This window comes from Antennarius striatus, chromosome 7 (genome assembly GCF_040054535.1).
Source record: "Antennarius striatus isolate MH-2024 chromosome 7, ASM4005453v1, whole genome shotgun sequence".
Lineage (NCBI taxonomy): Eukaryota > Metazoa > Chordata > Actinopteri > Lophiiformes > Antennariidae > Antennarius > Antennarius striatus.
This window is the reverse complement of record NC_090782.1, coordinates 4194891-4207490: the sequence shown is the minus strand read 5'-3', so window position 1 is coordinate 4207490 and position 12600 is coordinate 4194891. Positions and strand designations below refer to the sequence as shown.

The following is a 12600-nucleotide window of genomic DNA, read 5'->3' as shown; positions in this document are numbered from 1 at the left end:
TCAGAAAGGAACCAGTTGGAAAAAAATTCTGGTTCAAAGCCCTGGGAAAAGACACCTTGAGGCCTGGTGGTCATAAGGATGCACTACGCAACAACAAAAAAAGCCTTGTCAACACGAGGGAAAACAATTTAGGTGTGTACCTAAATTATCTATCATTTGTGTACATCTGTGTTAAGTTGTGTGTTACTGTCGCATCAAGTACAATCACATTTGAAAAGGTTCAGTATCTGACTGCATAGTTTCTGACCTGGTTGTGTTGACTTGAACTAACCAGGTCGGGACTTTTCTTATCCTCTGCTCTCACTTGTATTTTTCTGTCTCTACCTTCAGAAAAAGATTGTGGACACATGGAAACTAGAATTCTGACTTTAAAATCTGAAATATAACAAATTCTTTGTATTTTTGTAGTCAATATAAAGGCATAAGAGCAAATTCTGACCTAACTCTCAGAAGGTTGTGAGAAGGTCACGACCTTATGTAAGAACTGTTGACCATCAACCACTAAAGCGTTACTCAATGAAGTCAGCTAAAGTATTTATATGTAATAACTACCTGAGTTCTGGGATTGCATCCAGTCAACACTCTTTCACATGTTAAAACTAATATGGCTGACCTGAGTTAACTTTTGAACAACTTCATTCAGGTGCAGCCTCAAATCACATCAGATTAATCAGGTCTGCTGTGTTCAGGTCCTATCAGAATCCTAAATTTTGACATCAAAGTTGCATCCAAAGTTATAAATTGCAAACTTTCCTCCCACATGATGTAACCTCAGCATCACCCTACTTACAACATATGTTTGATGCTCCATCAGTTAAAAAAAAACAACTGTGGCACACCAGGGATCGGCACGGTGATGCAGTGGGTAGCATTGTTGACCCACAGCTAGAAAGTTCCGGGTTCGAGTCCTTTCTGTAAAGGCCATCCTGATTATAGTTGGAAATTTTTTTGTCCTTCTTCCCCAAAGACACAAAATAAGAAAATCTCTCTTTACTTTCTGTGAATCTAGTGGAAACGAATGCTAACAAAAAACTTTGTGATCTGAGGAACATAATACAGCACTTACATTGTTTTAGCCCTTTTAATTACAGATTTATTTTTCTGCCTTTGTAATTACCTTTATAAATATTGGGCTTGCCACATTTTTACGATTGTGGCATCATTTATATCGAAGAACACCTATTCATATACTTCAATAAAATGTCTACATTTAATGGAGACCTATACAAGAAAACATTCAAATGTTTGACAGTATGTGTGGATAAAGAAGAAATACTTATGAAATTAGATAAAATGTTCTTTACTTGAATACATTTTATAATACATTTCTTTACATTGCACTGAGAAGTTAAATGAAAGCACTTTCATATTTCAATAAATCTCATTTTCTCTCATCTCAAACAAACTTTACTCAACTTTCAGGTCTTTCAACAACTGTGTAATTTTTATATGTGGGATGTTAATAGTTCCAGTCCTGCTGGAACACAGCGCGCTCTGCAGACTCTGGGCTGCTTGGTTCAGGGATGCAGGGATGTGTTCAGTGTCCGATGGATCATTTTCTCTAGGAGAGCACAGCAAGACTTCATTAACCTCTCCCTCAATCGCTCTGGAGAGGATGGTGGGAAACACATTCTTCACTTGCTCCAGCACTCTTTTCCTCAAGTCCAAGTTCCGACATACAAGGTTCAATATGAATAATCCTGGTGCAATGAAAGGGAGATAAAGGTGGAAATTTTTCAAACATAAAAGATTTGATATACATACTGAAACTAAATTGTTTACAGTTTATCAAGTGACGATTAATGTGCCGAGCCTTATTATAAATATGTGTAATTATCATCATCATTATTTCAAAGAAACCTTGAAGAGTCCAGCAGATGGAGGAAAGTAAATTGTTTAAAATATTGTACCTCTGGGGGTTAGCAGCCTGTGGACTTTATGCAGAATGGATGTTTGTACAAAGGCAGCAGGAGGACAGCTCATACCAACAGTGGCATCTTTGTTGTCTACATCATATATGATGGCATCAAAGAGGCGACCACCTGCATAGAAAAAGCCAAAGTCATTCTTAGTAATTGTTTGTACCTAAATTGTAAGCAGGGCTTTGAACCGGTTCATGGAACAAAAACGAAAACCAGAAACTTTTGGTATTTTGACAGGAACGAAAACTAAACCAAAAACTTTATATTTTTTAATGTTCTGGACCAGAATCAGAACAAAAAATAATTGTAACCGGTTAATACTGTTTTTTTGTTGTTGTTGTTGTTCTTGAAAAAAATATCTCTAGGGACAAATCTACAGTATGTAAACTAATTGCTTTAATTGCCAGTTTAAAAGTCCTAAAGCTACTTACCGATTTATATTTACAAGGAATGCTAACCTGTTTGGGAAATATATTTTTTTGTTCTAACCGGTTCAGGAACATCAGTTCATGGGTGGAACATAAAACCAGAAATGTTATATTAGTTTTTGTTCAGAAACGAACCAGTGCTGATAGTAAGTGGCGTGTCTTTATTTCTATGTTCTCTCTGAATCATCCTTCACTTTACCTTCTTTCTCCAGGGCACAAATGTGCTCAATGCCGTCCATGAGAGTTACAGTCAAACGATCATCTGGTCGGAAGTTGAACCATTTCTTAGCCACCTCCATCACAGCAGGGTCAAGTTCTACAACCTCAACAGTAACATTTGGCACGAAGTCCCTTAGAAACTGAGCCAGGCCTCCTCCACCAAGTCCCACCAGTAACACTGACACTGGGACATCTGGGAAGGTTGAGAGAGGAGTTTAAGTCTTACTCACAGGTCATTCAGTTCCTTTTTCAATCCTGTAAAACAAATAAGACTAGGAAAGAGTGCAAAGCAGAGGTGAACTGACCTTTATTCTGTGGCATTCCCACTCCAAGCATAGAAAGGCCAGCCACTATCACTTCATGGTGAGCGCAGCAGAGGAAGCCACTGTCCACTGACAGAGAGGCTGAGGATGTTTTTGGAGGAGCTTTGGACTTAACCTTCTTTTTGTTTTTTTTCTTGTTACTGGATTCTCCTGGGGTAGAATTATATATATAATTAACCATTATCAATATAATATATTTGGTCCATAAAATTCTTTTTTATTATATTTTCTTAATGCATCTTGACTTGTGTGTTCAACAGGTGTTTAATTCAACATGTATAGACACTGTTGGTATTACTTGGTTGTTGACAATTTGTTTATTAAAAAAACATGGACACAGCAAATTATGGTGAGCAAATAAATTAAAAAGTTACCAGTATTTAATGAGACAAGACGGCTCTCTGATTGGACAAGGGATGAATTAGACAGAAAAACAAGTCTCCGATACAGTTCTCCATCTTCTCCTTTCACATTCTCCACACAGTACTCCCCACTCAGCTCACTCACACCCCTGTCGACCTCCTCTCGCCAACCGAGGTCACCTCCAACTGACAGAAATGGCACCTAAATGACAGAAAACTCAAAGTTAATAACCTTCAAACATTTTTGAGTCATTGAATGTTTCCCTAGTACAAGAGAGGATCTCCTGAAGAAGTACTTCTCAATGTTTACCTTGTGATTGGCGGGCATACCGGGGGGAGCAAACTCCATCACCACTGGTGAAAGGTCTGCCTGGACAGCTTGCATGTCTGTGTACTCTTGATTCCTGTGCATCGTCACAATTACAAGGCGCCTAAAATTGGCACTGGCCGCCAACTGTCTTCTGCCCTCCTTGGAACTGTAAAGCCATGCTGTCTCACTGCCTTGAGGTACTGACATCAAATCAAAGAGCAATTAACATTAAAGAAAAGAACAAAATACAACCAGTCTGATTTACAAAAAGAAAGCAGAAACATCAGTCAAGAGGAGAGCTCACCAATAAAAACTGCAAACTGATTTGATTTTGGAACTCTGGCATCTGGAGGACAATCTTGCACAGTGAGAGTGTATCTGGGAAGACCAGTCTCAGCGAGGCAGAGTGTGAGCGAGAGGTTCGACTCGGCGTCTGTGCTTGTACGAAGCTTCTTTTTCAATACCACATAAGATTGATGTTCCCTTACAGCTGACAAAAGCTCTGTTACCCATGTGAAACGAGTAGGGGCTCCATCTTCCCCAGCAACCATCTCCAAGATAGGCATGGGCATCGGCTGACGAAACTTTGTACAGACCAGAACAAAGACAGGCAGCGCAAATGAATCTTCTTCTGTTTCCTCTTGCAAGCAGTGGAGCCTCACCGCCCACCCCAGCTGAACAAAGTGTTCCACAGCCAACTTGATCACACCTTCCTGGGCCAACGTCACACAAAAATACCGACCACCAACACTTAAAACTCGGCCCACCTGCAGACACAAAACACAGTATAAAATTAATGAACCTTCATTAATCCCTGAGGGAAACATCTGTTGTCACACCAGTAAAAGTTGGAATAGAAGAGCAAAAACAACAATCAAACAATAAAAGAATTGCAAAAATGCCAAAACAGCCACAACAACAATATGCACACATGGTAATCAAAACACATAAAGTCTGAGCTCGCAACCATAACTGTGATCTTTTGTTTCTCACCTCGGTCAGCATGTTTCTTGCCAATTCTCCTCTCTCTTCTGAGGCCAGGGCATCCAGCGTGCCCTTGTCTAGAGCCACCTGGTAGCTGCCATCTTCATACGGAGTTTGTGTAGCATCAACCTGCTGGAAGGTCAGGCCTGGCCTGCGCTCAGCATTTCGCTGGTTCATATGAGTTACCACCGTCTCACTGATGTCAATATTAGTAAGATGTTTGTAGCCCACATCATACAGCTGTTCACTAAGTGTAGAGTTACCACAACCAACCACCAACACCTGAAGAACACAAAAATCAGGACCCAATCAAAATCAGACTTTGTTGCAGTTACTAAACAGAAAATATAAATATAACACCTCCAGTTTTGTAGATAAGAGGGGATGCATTGAGACTTTTGTGTGCGGGGTTTGCATGTTCTCCCCTTGTACTTACGCAATAATGGATGTCTTAGAAATTTACAACTATAATGAATAACAACACAGATCTCACCCAGTGCTAGTCATTTTTGAATAATGAATAACTTGGCTTTCGATACAGAAATGACTAATACACTATGCGGTATTTGAATGCAGGATTTTTCCTCGTAGTAACGTATTTACAGTATTTTCCGCACTATAAGGCGCACTGGACTACAAGGCGCACGTTCAATGCATGACCTACTTTAAAAATCTTTTTCACAAATAAGGCCCACTGGATTATAAGGCGCACGGTGGGTTTTCGAGAAAAGTAAAGGCTTTTCGGTGCGCCTTATGGTGCGGAAAATACAGTGCACTGTATTGTTGATCGTTTTAGTGACGTGCATCACATGAGAACCTCCTTCAACGCATTTACATCGCACACGATCGTCTAAACGGCCATGAATCGACGAGGTGGCGCTGAGAAAGGGAACGCTGGACAAAACGTCAAAATGAACACGTTGTATTGTATTTAGACAGTGACACATATACATAGCTATATGCACATTGAACGGGAGAACAAGATGTTTTACCTTATGTTGGATTTTAATATATTTATGCAGCACGCCACAGAGTTTGTTGTAGTCTCCATACCACTCAAAACCTTTCTCTCCACGCTTCTTAAAGAATTTTTCCCAGTACTCAGCAGAGCTGAACTCCTCGGTAGTGCGAGGCAAAAGACTCATTGTCGCTTATAATTACCCGAATGTTTTCTATTTACACTCTCTTACAGGACCATTTAATTACGAGAACTTCCTCCACATGGCCCTCACACAACGTTTCGAGTCGAACAATGTTAGTGGTTGCACAGCTCGATGATTGGATAGTTTTTTTGAAGGTGTGGTTAAATACTCGCTGATGATTCGTTGACATTTCCAGCTTATATTTAATTGGTCATAATTGTACCGGAAGTGTACAGTTGGACGGAATAAACTTTCCGGGTGGAGTTCAACATGGCTGCGCCCGCAGGGAGGTCTATGGTTTTCGTCACTGGAAATGCCAAAAAACTCGAAGAAGTAAGTGTCAAATACAAGCCGTGACAGGATGCTGTTTGTGCTATCCTGCTTCGAGCAATTCAGGCAAGACGTATCTTCACTATTGCTTTATTCTGTGCGAGTGTAGTTTGACCTAAACACAGGCACTGAGCTTGTGCAGTGTCATTTAACCCTAGTTATTGCTTCAGCTAAGAAAGGCCCTGTCCTACTGAATCTATATTAAACATCCTCTTTCATCACATTCATCAGGTTGTCCAGATCCTCGGAGACAAGTTTCCCTACAAACTAGTGTCAAAAAAGATTGACTGTAAGTATTTAAAGAGATATAACCAGTAAAATGATTATTTTTAAAAAGTGTAACCAGTATAATAATAATTTTGGTATTAAGTGCCTGAATACCAAGGAGAGCCAGATGAGATTTCGGTTCAAAAGTGTAAGGAGGCTGCACGACAGGTACATTTACTGTAATGCATGTCAAAAAATGTTCTGTGCCCTTCTTGTTTAATACAGTACTTGTAAATGATCCATTGCCGTTTGTTTCACCTTTAGGTTGATGGACCAGTCATAGTTGAGGACACATGTCTTTGTTTCAAGGCTTTGGGGGGGCTGCCTGGCCCGTACATGTAAGTGCAGTATAATTAATTTTGTATTGAGTTATTTACCTTTCATCACAATAAATAACTGCTGTGAATAAAACTAGAATATATTTTTGTAGAAAATGGTTCCTGGATAAACTCAAACCAGAAGGTAAGATTGATGAATACTAGAAACACTCCCCAGATATTAAAACAATTGCAGTTAGAAACATGATAGAAAAAGTGTAATGTACTGACCAGCCCTTGCAGTCTTGTTCATTCTTTTGTTGTAGGCTTGTACAAACTCCTGGCTGGATTTGAAGATAAATCAGCGTGGGCTTTGTGCACATTTGCTTTTTCTCCTGGAAATAATGAACCAGTGCAGCTCTTCAGAGGGAGGACAGAGGTTGTCTCCATGAAAAGGATGAAGATTGTTTTGTCTGTGTGTGTGTTGTATTTTTATTTTTAAATTCACTCTTCTTGTGGTGTATGTAGGGACATATTGTGGAACCCAGAGGGCCTCGTGACTTTGGATGGGATCCCTGTTTCCAGCCGGACGGATATGACCAAACGTAAGCAAGTATCGCTTGACATTTCCCTTTCTACCACGAGGGGGAGGCAGAGGTCATCATACGTACTGGCAATAATCCATTCAGATATGGAATTTCATAACAAAGTACAATAGTGTGTTGATACCTTTCACCATCGCCTGTCCTTGCAAGGTATGTAATGCGTTCATTCCAAACATACTCATACTGACTCTTCCCTCTCATCTGCAGCTATGCTGAGTTGCCAAAGGAAGTTAAGAATTCTATTTCTCACCGCTATCGAGCACTTGCTGCCATGTCTGACTACTTTTCTCAAACCAATGATGACTCACCACATAGCAAGAAGAAGCAGCAGGAAGATTAACCAGTTCATTTTGAACAGTATAAATCTGCAGAAAAATACGTCATTCATCAAGTTCTTGGACTGGATTTTACAGTGCAGAAGGTGGTCCTTGTTACCAGAAATTTTTATTGTTCTCATGCTGTCAATAAATTGTTAATATTTGAAGAATGTCTTAAATTTCTTATAAATGTTAAAAATCTGGGGCCGGGTCATGGGGGCAACAGTCTCGTGGAGAGGCTTTCATTTGGGTCACCGTCCTTCCCTGGTGTTTAATTGAAGGATGCAATGTGACTTCCAGTGTTGTTTTCATTTAAACAAATGAAATACTTTACAAAGTACTGTATATACAATTACCCACCAATTTTGTTTAGAGAGACAACATAAATTTACAGATTATTGTTTGACTGAACCTCTCCAAGGAACCATCACCTTATCGTGGTGGAGAGGTTTGTGTGCCCTACGGATCCTGGGAGCTATGTTGTCGGGAGTCGTGTACTCCTGGTAGGGTCACCCAAGGCAAACAGGTCTCAGGTGAAGGGCCAGACAAAGAATGGTTCAGAAGATCCCATGAAAAACGGAAAAGGGAAAAATGTGACCCTGCCCGGAGGAAGCCCGGGGCCCACGTCTGGAGCCAGGCCTGGACGGAGGGCCTGTCAGCGAGCGTCTGGTGGCTGGGTCTGCCACGGGGCCCGGCCAGGCTCAGCCCGAAAAGGCAACGTGGATTCGCTGCCATATGGGTGGCAGTGACGACAGGGGATCACGACGGACCAGACCCGGGTGGCAGAAGTTGGCTTTGGGGACGTGGAATGTCACCTCACTGGCGGGGAAGGAGCCGGAACTTGTGTTGGAGGTGGAGCGCTACCAGTTGGATCTCGTGGGGCTTACCTCCACGCATAGCCTCGGTTCTGGATCCAAACTCCTGGATAGGGGTTGGACCTTGTTTTACTCCGGAGTTGCGTCAGGCGTGAGGAGCAGGGCGGGTGTGGAGATACTCACAAGCCCCCGGCTGAGTGCCGCTGTATTGGAGTTAACCCCGGTGGATGAGAGGGTCACTTCCCTACGCCTTAAGGCTGTGGGGGGGGGGACTCTGACTATTATTTGTGCATATGCACCAAATATCAGTTCAGAGTTCGGAGGTCAATGATTGATCTTGTGATCCTATCATCTGATCTTCGACCGTGTGTTTCGGACACTCGGGTGAAGAGAGGGGCAGAGCTGTCAACTGATCACCACCTGGTGGTGAGTTGGGTCCGTTGGCGGAGGAAACCTTTGGATAGACCTGATAAGCCCAAACGAGTAGTGCGGGTGAACTGGGAACATCTGGAGGAGAACTCTGTCCGTGAGGCCTTCAATTTACACCTCCGAAGGAGCTTCTCGTGCATCCCTGTGGAGGCTGGGGGCATTGAACCTGAATGGTCGATGTTCAAAACTTCCATTGCTGAATCTGCAGTTGAGAGCTGTGGTCTCAAGGTCTTGGGTGCCTCAAGGGGCGGTAACCCTCGAACACCGTGGTGGACCCCGGTGGTCAGGGAAGCCGTCCGACTGAAGAAGGAGGCCTTCAGGGGCATGTTGTCCCTGGGGACTCCTGAAGCAGTTGCAGGGTACCGACAGGCCAAAAGGACTGCAGCCTCGGCTGTGATGGAGGCAAAACAGAGGGTGTGGGAGGAGTTCGGAGAGGCCATGGAGAAGGACTATCTGACAGCACCAAAGTTGTTCTGGAGGACTGTCCGACACCTCAGGACTGGGAAACGGGACCATCCAAGCTGTATACAGCAAAGATGGGACTGTTGACTTCAACTGAGGAGGTTGTCGGTCGGTGGAAGGAACACTTTGAGGAACTCCTGAATCCAACTACCCCAACTGACCCGTCCTCTGTTGCAGAGGCAGAGCTGGAGGATGATGGGGGATCAGAGTCAATCTCTCGGCGCGAAGTCACCGAGGTAGTTAAACAACTGCACAGTGGCAAAGCCCCGGGTGTTGATGAGATTCGCCCAGAAATGCTGAAGGCTCTGGGTGTTGAGGGGCTGTCATGGATGACATGCCTCTTTAACATTGCGTGGAAGTCTGGGACAGTGCCAAAAGAGTGGCAGACTAGGGTGGTGGTTCCTCTTTTTAAGAAGGGGCTTCCCAATCTACTCTTAGCAAACTCGACACTCTCCACCACTCTGCCATCCGTTTTGCCACAGGAGCTCCATTCAGAACTCACCACTGTGACCTGTACAACCTGGTAGACTGGACATCCCTCCACACCAGACGGCTCCACCACTGGCTTCACCTCATTTACAAATCCATACTTGGAAAAAAACATCCCTACCTCTCCTCCCTTCTACACCACTTCCGTCCTGCCCGCAATCTTAGGTCCAGTAAGCTCATCAAACTCTCCATCCCTAAAGCCCGTACTGTCTTTGGTCGCAGTGCCTTTCGATTCGCTGCAGCTAATGATTGGAACAATTTTCAAAACTGCCTCCAACTCACTGTCCCCATATCACTCACTGCTTTTAAACAAAACCTACATGAAATTGTAGCTGACAGCTGCACTTGTTGAGTGTCTCTCTCTCTTTCTCTCTCTCTCTTTCTCGGTCTAGTTCTCTTGTCTTGTATTTATTTTTCTTATATTTTCTGTATAGTGTATGTCTTTGTGTTTATTTTAGACTTCCTCCCCACCCCCACACCTCTAAGAGCCACTGCTCTTAGCTCAGGCAGCATTTGTAAATAAGAACCTGTTCTTAATTGCTTGCCTGGTTAAATAAAGGTTAAAGGGGGACCAGAGGGTGTGTGCCATTTACAGGGGCATCACACTCCTCAGCCTCCCTGGGAAAGTTTACTCCAAGGTGCTGGAAAGGAGGGTCCGGCCAATTGTCGAGCCTCAGATTGAGGAGGAACAATGTGGGTTCCGTCCTGGTCGTGGAACAACGGACCAGCTTTTTACTCTCACAGGGATCCTAGAGGGGGCTTGGGAGTATGCCCATCCAGTCTACATGTGTTTTGTAGACTTGGAGAAGGCATATGATCGTGTCCCCAGGGATATACTGTGAGAAGTACTGTTGGAGTATGGGGTGAGGGGGCCTCTCCTCAGGGCCATCCAATCCCTGTACGCCCAAAGTGAGAGCTGTGTCCGGGTTCTCGGCAGTAAGTCGAACTTGTTCCGAGTAACTGTTGGCCTTCGCCAGGGCTGCGCTTTATCACCAATTCTGTTTGTGATTTTCATGGACAGGATATCGAGGCGTAGTCGTGGTGAGGAGGCTTTACAGTTTGGTGGCCTGAGAATTGCATTGCTGGTTTTTGCAGATCATGTGGTCCTGTTTGCGTCATCAGCCTGTGACCTGCAGCGCTCACTGGTCCGGTTTGCAGCCGAGTGTGAAGCGGCAGGGATGAGGATTAGCACCTCCAAATCTGAGGCCATAGTCCTCAGCAGGAAACCGGTGGACTGCCTTCTCCAAGTGGGGAATGAGGTCCTTCCACAAGTGAAGGAGTTTAAGTATCTTGGGGTCCTGTTCACGAGTGAGGGAACAATAGAGCGTGAGATTGGACGAAGAATTGGGGCAGCAGGAGCGGTATTGCAGTCGCTTTACCGCACTGTTGTCACAAAGAGGGAGCTAAGCCGAGAGGCAAAGCTCTCCATCTACCGTTCAATCTTCGTTCCTACCCTCACCTATGGTCATGAACGATGGGTCATGACCGAAAGAACGAGATTGCGGATACAAGCGACCCAACTACGGATAAGTGGTGGAAGATGGATGGATGGATGGATGTTTGACTGAATTAAAGTGTAACGGGATGTCCACCTCTTCTTCCACCTCTTTGAAAGCTCAGAGGGTCAGAATAGAACCTATATAGGCATCTGTCTGAATGGAGTGTTTTGATATGGTGAAATGGGTGTGACTTATAGCAATATGTTCTGGTGTAAAACAGTGGGATATGAACTATGCAATTGCAACGGTAAGTCTATAATTTTAGGAATAAGCGCAGAAAATAAAACGGGAAGTTAGCGAAATCATTTTTAAGACCGCTTAATTCTTATCTCTTAACATTACAGAACATCAGCATAGGTTTGTTACATGCAGCATCAGAGTAAGTCAGTTCACAGAACGGAGGTGTGATGTCTTTTTTCCTATCACCCTTGCGTTCAGATTGTGCTTTCTTTATTTTCCTTAGTACAGTATGGGGCCACCCACACAGTGCATAACACAACTGTCGCTCCCAAAAACAAAAAAAAAACAGTCCAATAATTTTTACTGTCCATCATACCAAGTCCAAACCTCCACGCCTTGAGGTGCAGCCACTCTATACTGTTTCCCTCTTTGAGTCCACGGTGACAGTGGACTTTATTTTCAACATACTGTACAATTCGATCAATAGTAATAACAACTTGGTCCATCACACCCTGAGCACACGTAATGTCATAATGTGTTTGGATGTTGTGATGCCTGGGCTATCAAAGTTTTAACAACCACTTGAGAAACAATGGGGGGGATTTGTTTCAACACTGTGATGCAGTTCCTGTTTGAAAGTGCCTATTGACATCACGGTGGTGCAGTGGGTAGCGCTGTCGCCTCACAGCTACAAAGTTCTGGATTCCAGTCCTTTCTGTAAGTTTTTCCTGTGGGTTCTCTCCAGGTTCTCCAGCTTCCTTCCACCTCCAACCACGCACACACACACACACACACACACACACACACACACACACACACACACACACACACACACACACACACACACACACACACACACACACACACACACACACACACACACACACACACACACACACACCTACAGTCAATTTGGGGCCGACCAGATAACCTGAAGTGCATGATTGCCCTTGTGAGAGGAAAGCGGCTGGGTCGACATGTCTCAAGACCAAACCCCTTTCTTCCATGCTGCACCTGTCCAACAATGTCTCCATGACTGAAAGAAGATTTTCCTTGCTGAATGGCCTCAGAAGGGATCCATTTCTTTCCAGTCGCCAGTCTTGGAGCATCTGCTCGGATCACCTTGAGACTCATTCAGGGTCATGTTCTGCCTCACCTTGGTGCATTCAAAGTCCTCTATAAGGCTAGAGACAGGTAGTTCCAGGGACCCGTGTCTATAAATGTTGCTCACCCAATGCGGGAGACCAAACCATTTCTTAT

The 12600-nt window shown here is 43.8% G+C and overlaps 2 protein-coding genes across 3 annotated transcripts; one reads left to right on the top strand and one right to left on the bottom strand.

Annotated features, from left to right (window-relative positions):
- Window positions 1-1338: 1338 nt before the first annotated feature.
- On the bottom strand, window positions 1339-5768 carry mettl13 (methyltransferase 13, eEF1A lysine and N-terminal methyltransferase). Of its 2 annotated transcripts, XM_068319899.1 has the most exons (10): window positions 5541-5768; window positions 4558-4830; window positions 3869-4331; window positions 3565-3764; window positions 3267-3456; window positions 2875-3042; window positions 2550-2762; window positions 1911-2042; window positions 1639-1700; window positions 1422-1561 (listed from the first exon to the last, which is right to left on the bottom strand). In XM_068319899.1, the coding sequence occupies exons 1-10, from the start codon at window positions 5691-5693 to the stop codon at window positions 1553-1555; spliced, it is 1863 nt and encodes a 620-aa protein (XP_068176000.1). In that variant the 5' UTR covers window positions 5694-5768; the 3' UTR covers window positions 1422-1552. The 2 variants fall into 2 exon arrangements, with proteins under 2 accessions (XP_068175999.1, XP_068176000.1); XM_068319898.1 differs by having other exon boundaries at window positions 1339-1700.
- A 174-nt stretch (window positions 5769-5942) lies between these two features.
- On the top strand, window positions 5943-7630 carry itpa (inosine triphosphatase (nucleoside triphosphate pyrophosphatase)). The gene is made up of 8 exons (XM_068319774.1): window positions 5943-6023; window positions 6252-6309; window positions 6391-6455; window positions 6552-6625; window positions 6718-6749; window positions 6871-6983; window positions 7073-7149; window positions 7357-7630. The coding sequence occupies exons 1-8, from the start codon at window positions 5961-5963 to the stop codon at window positions 7487-7489; spliced, it is 615 nt and encodes a 204-aa protein (XP_068175875.1). The 5' UTR covers window positions 5943-5960; the 3' UTR covers window positions 7490-7630.
- Window positions 7631-12600: the final 4970 nt, after the last annotated feature.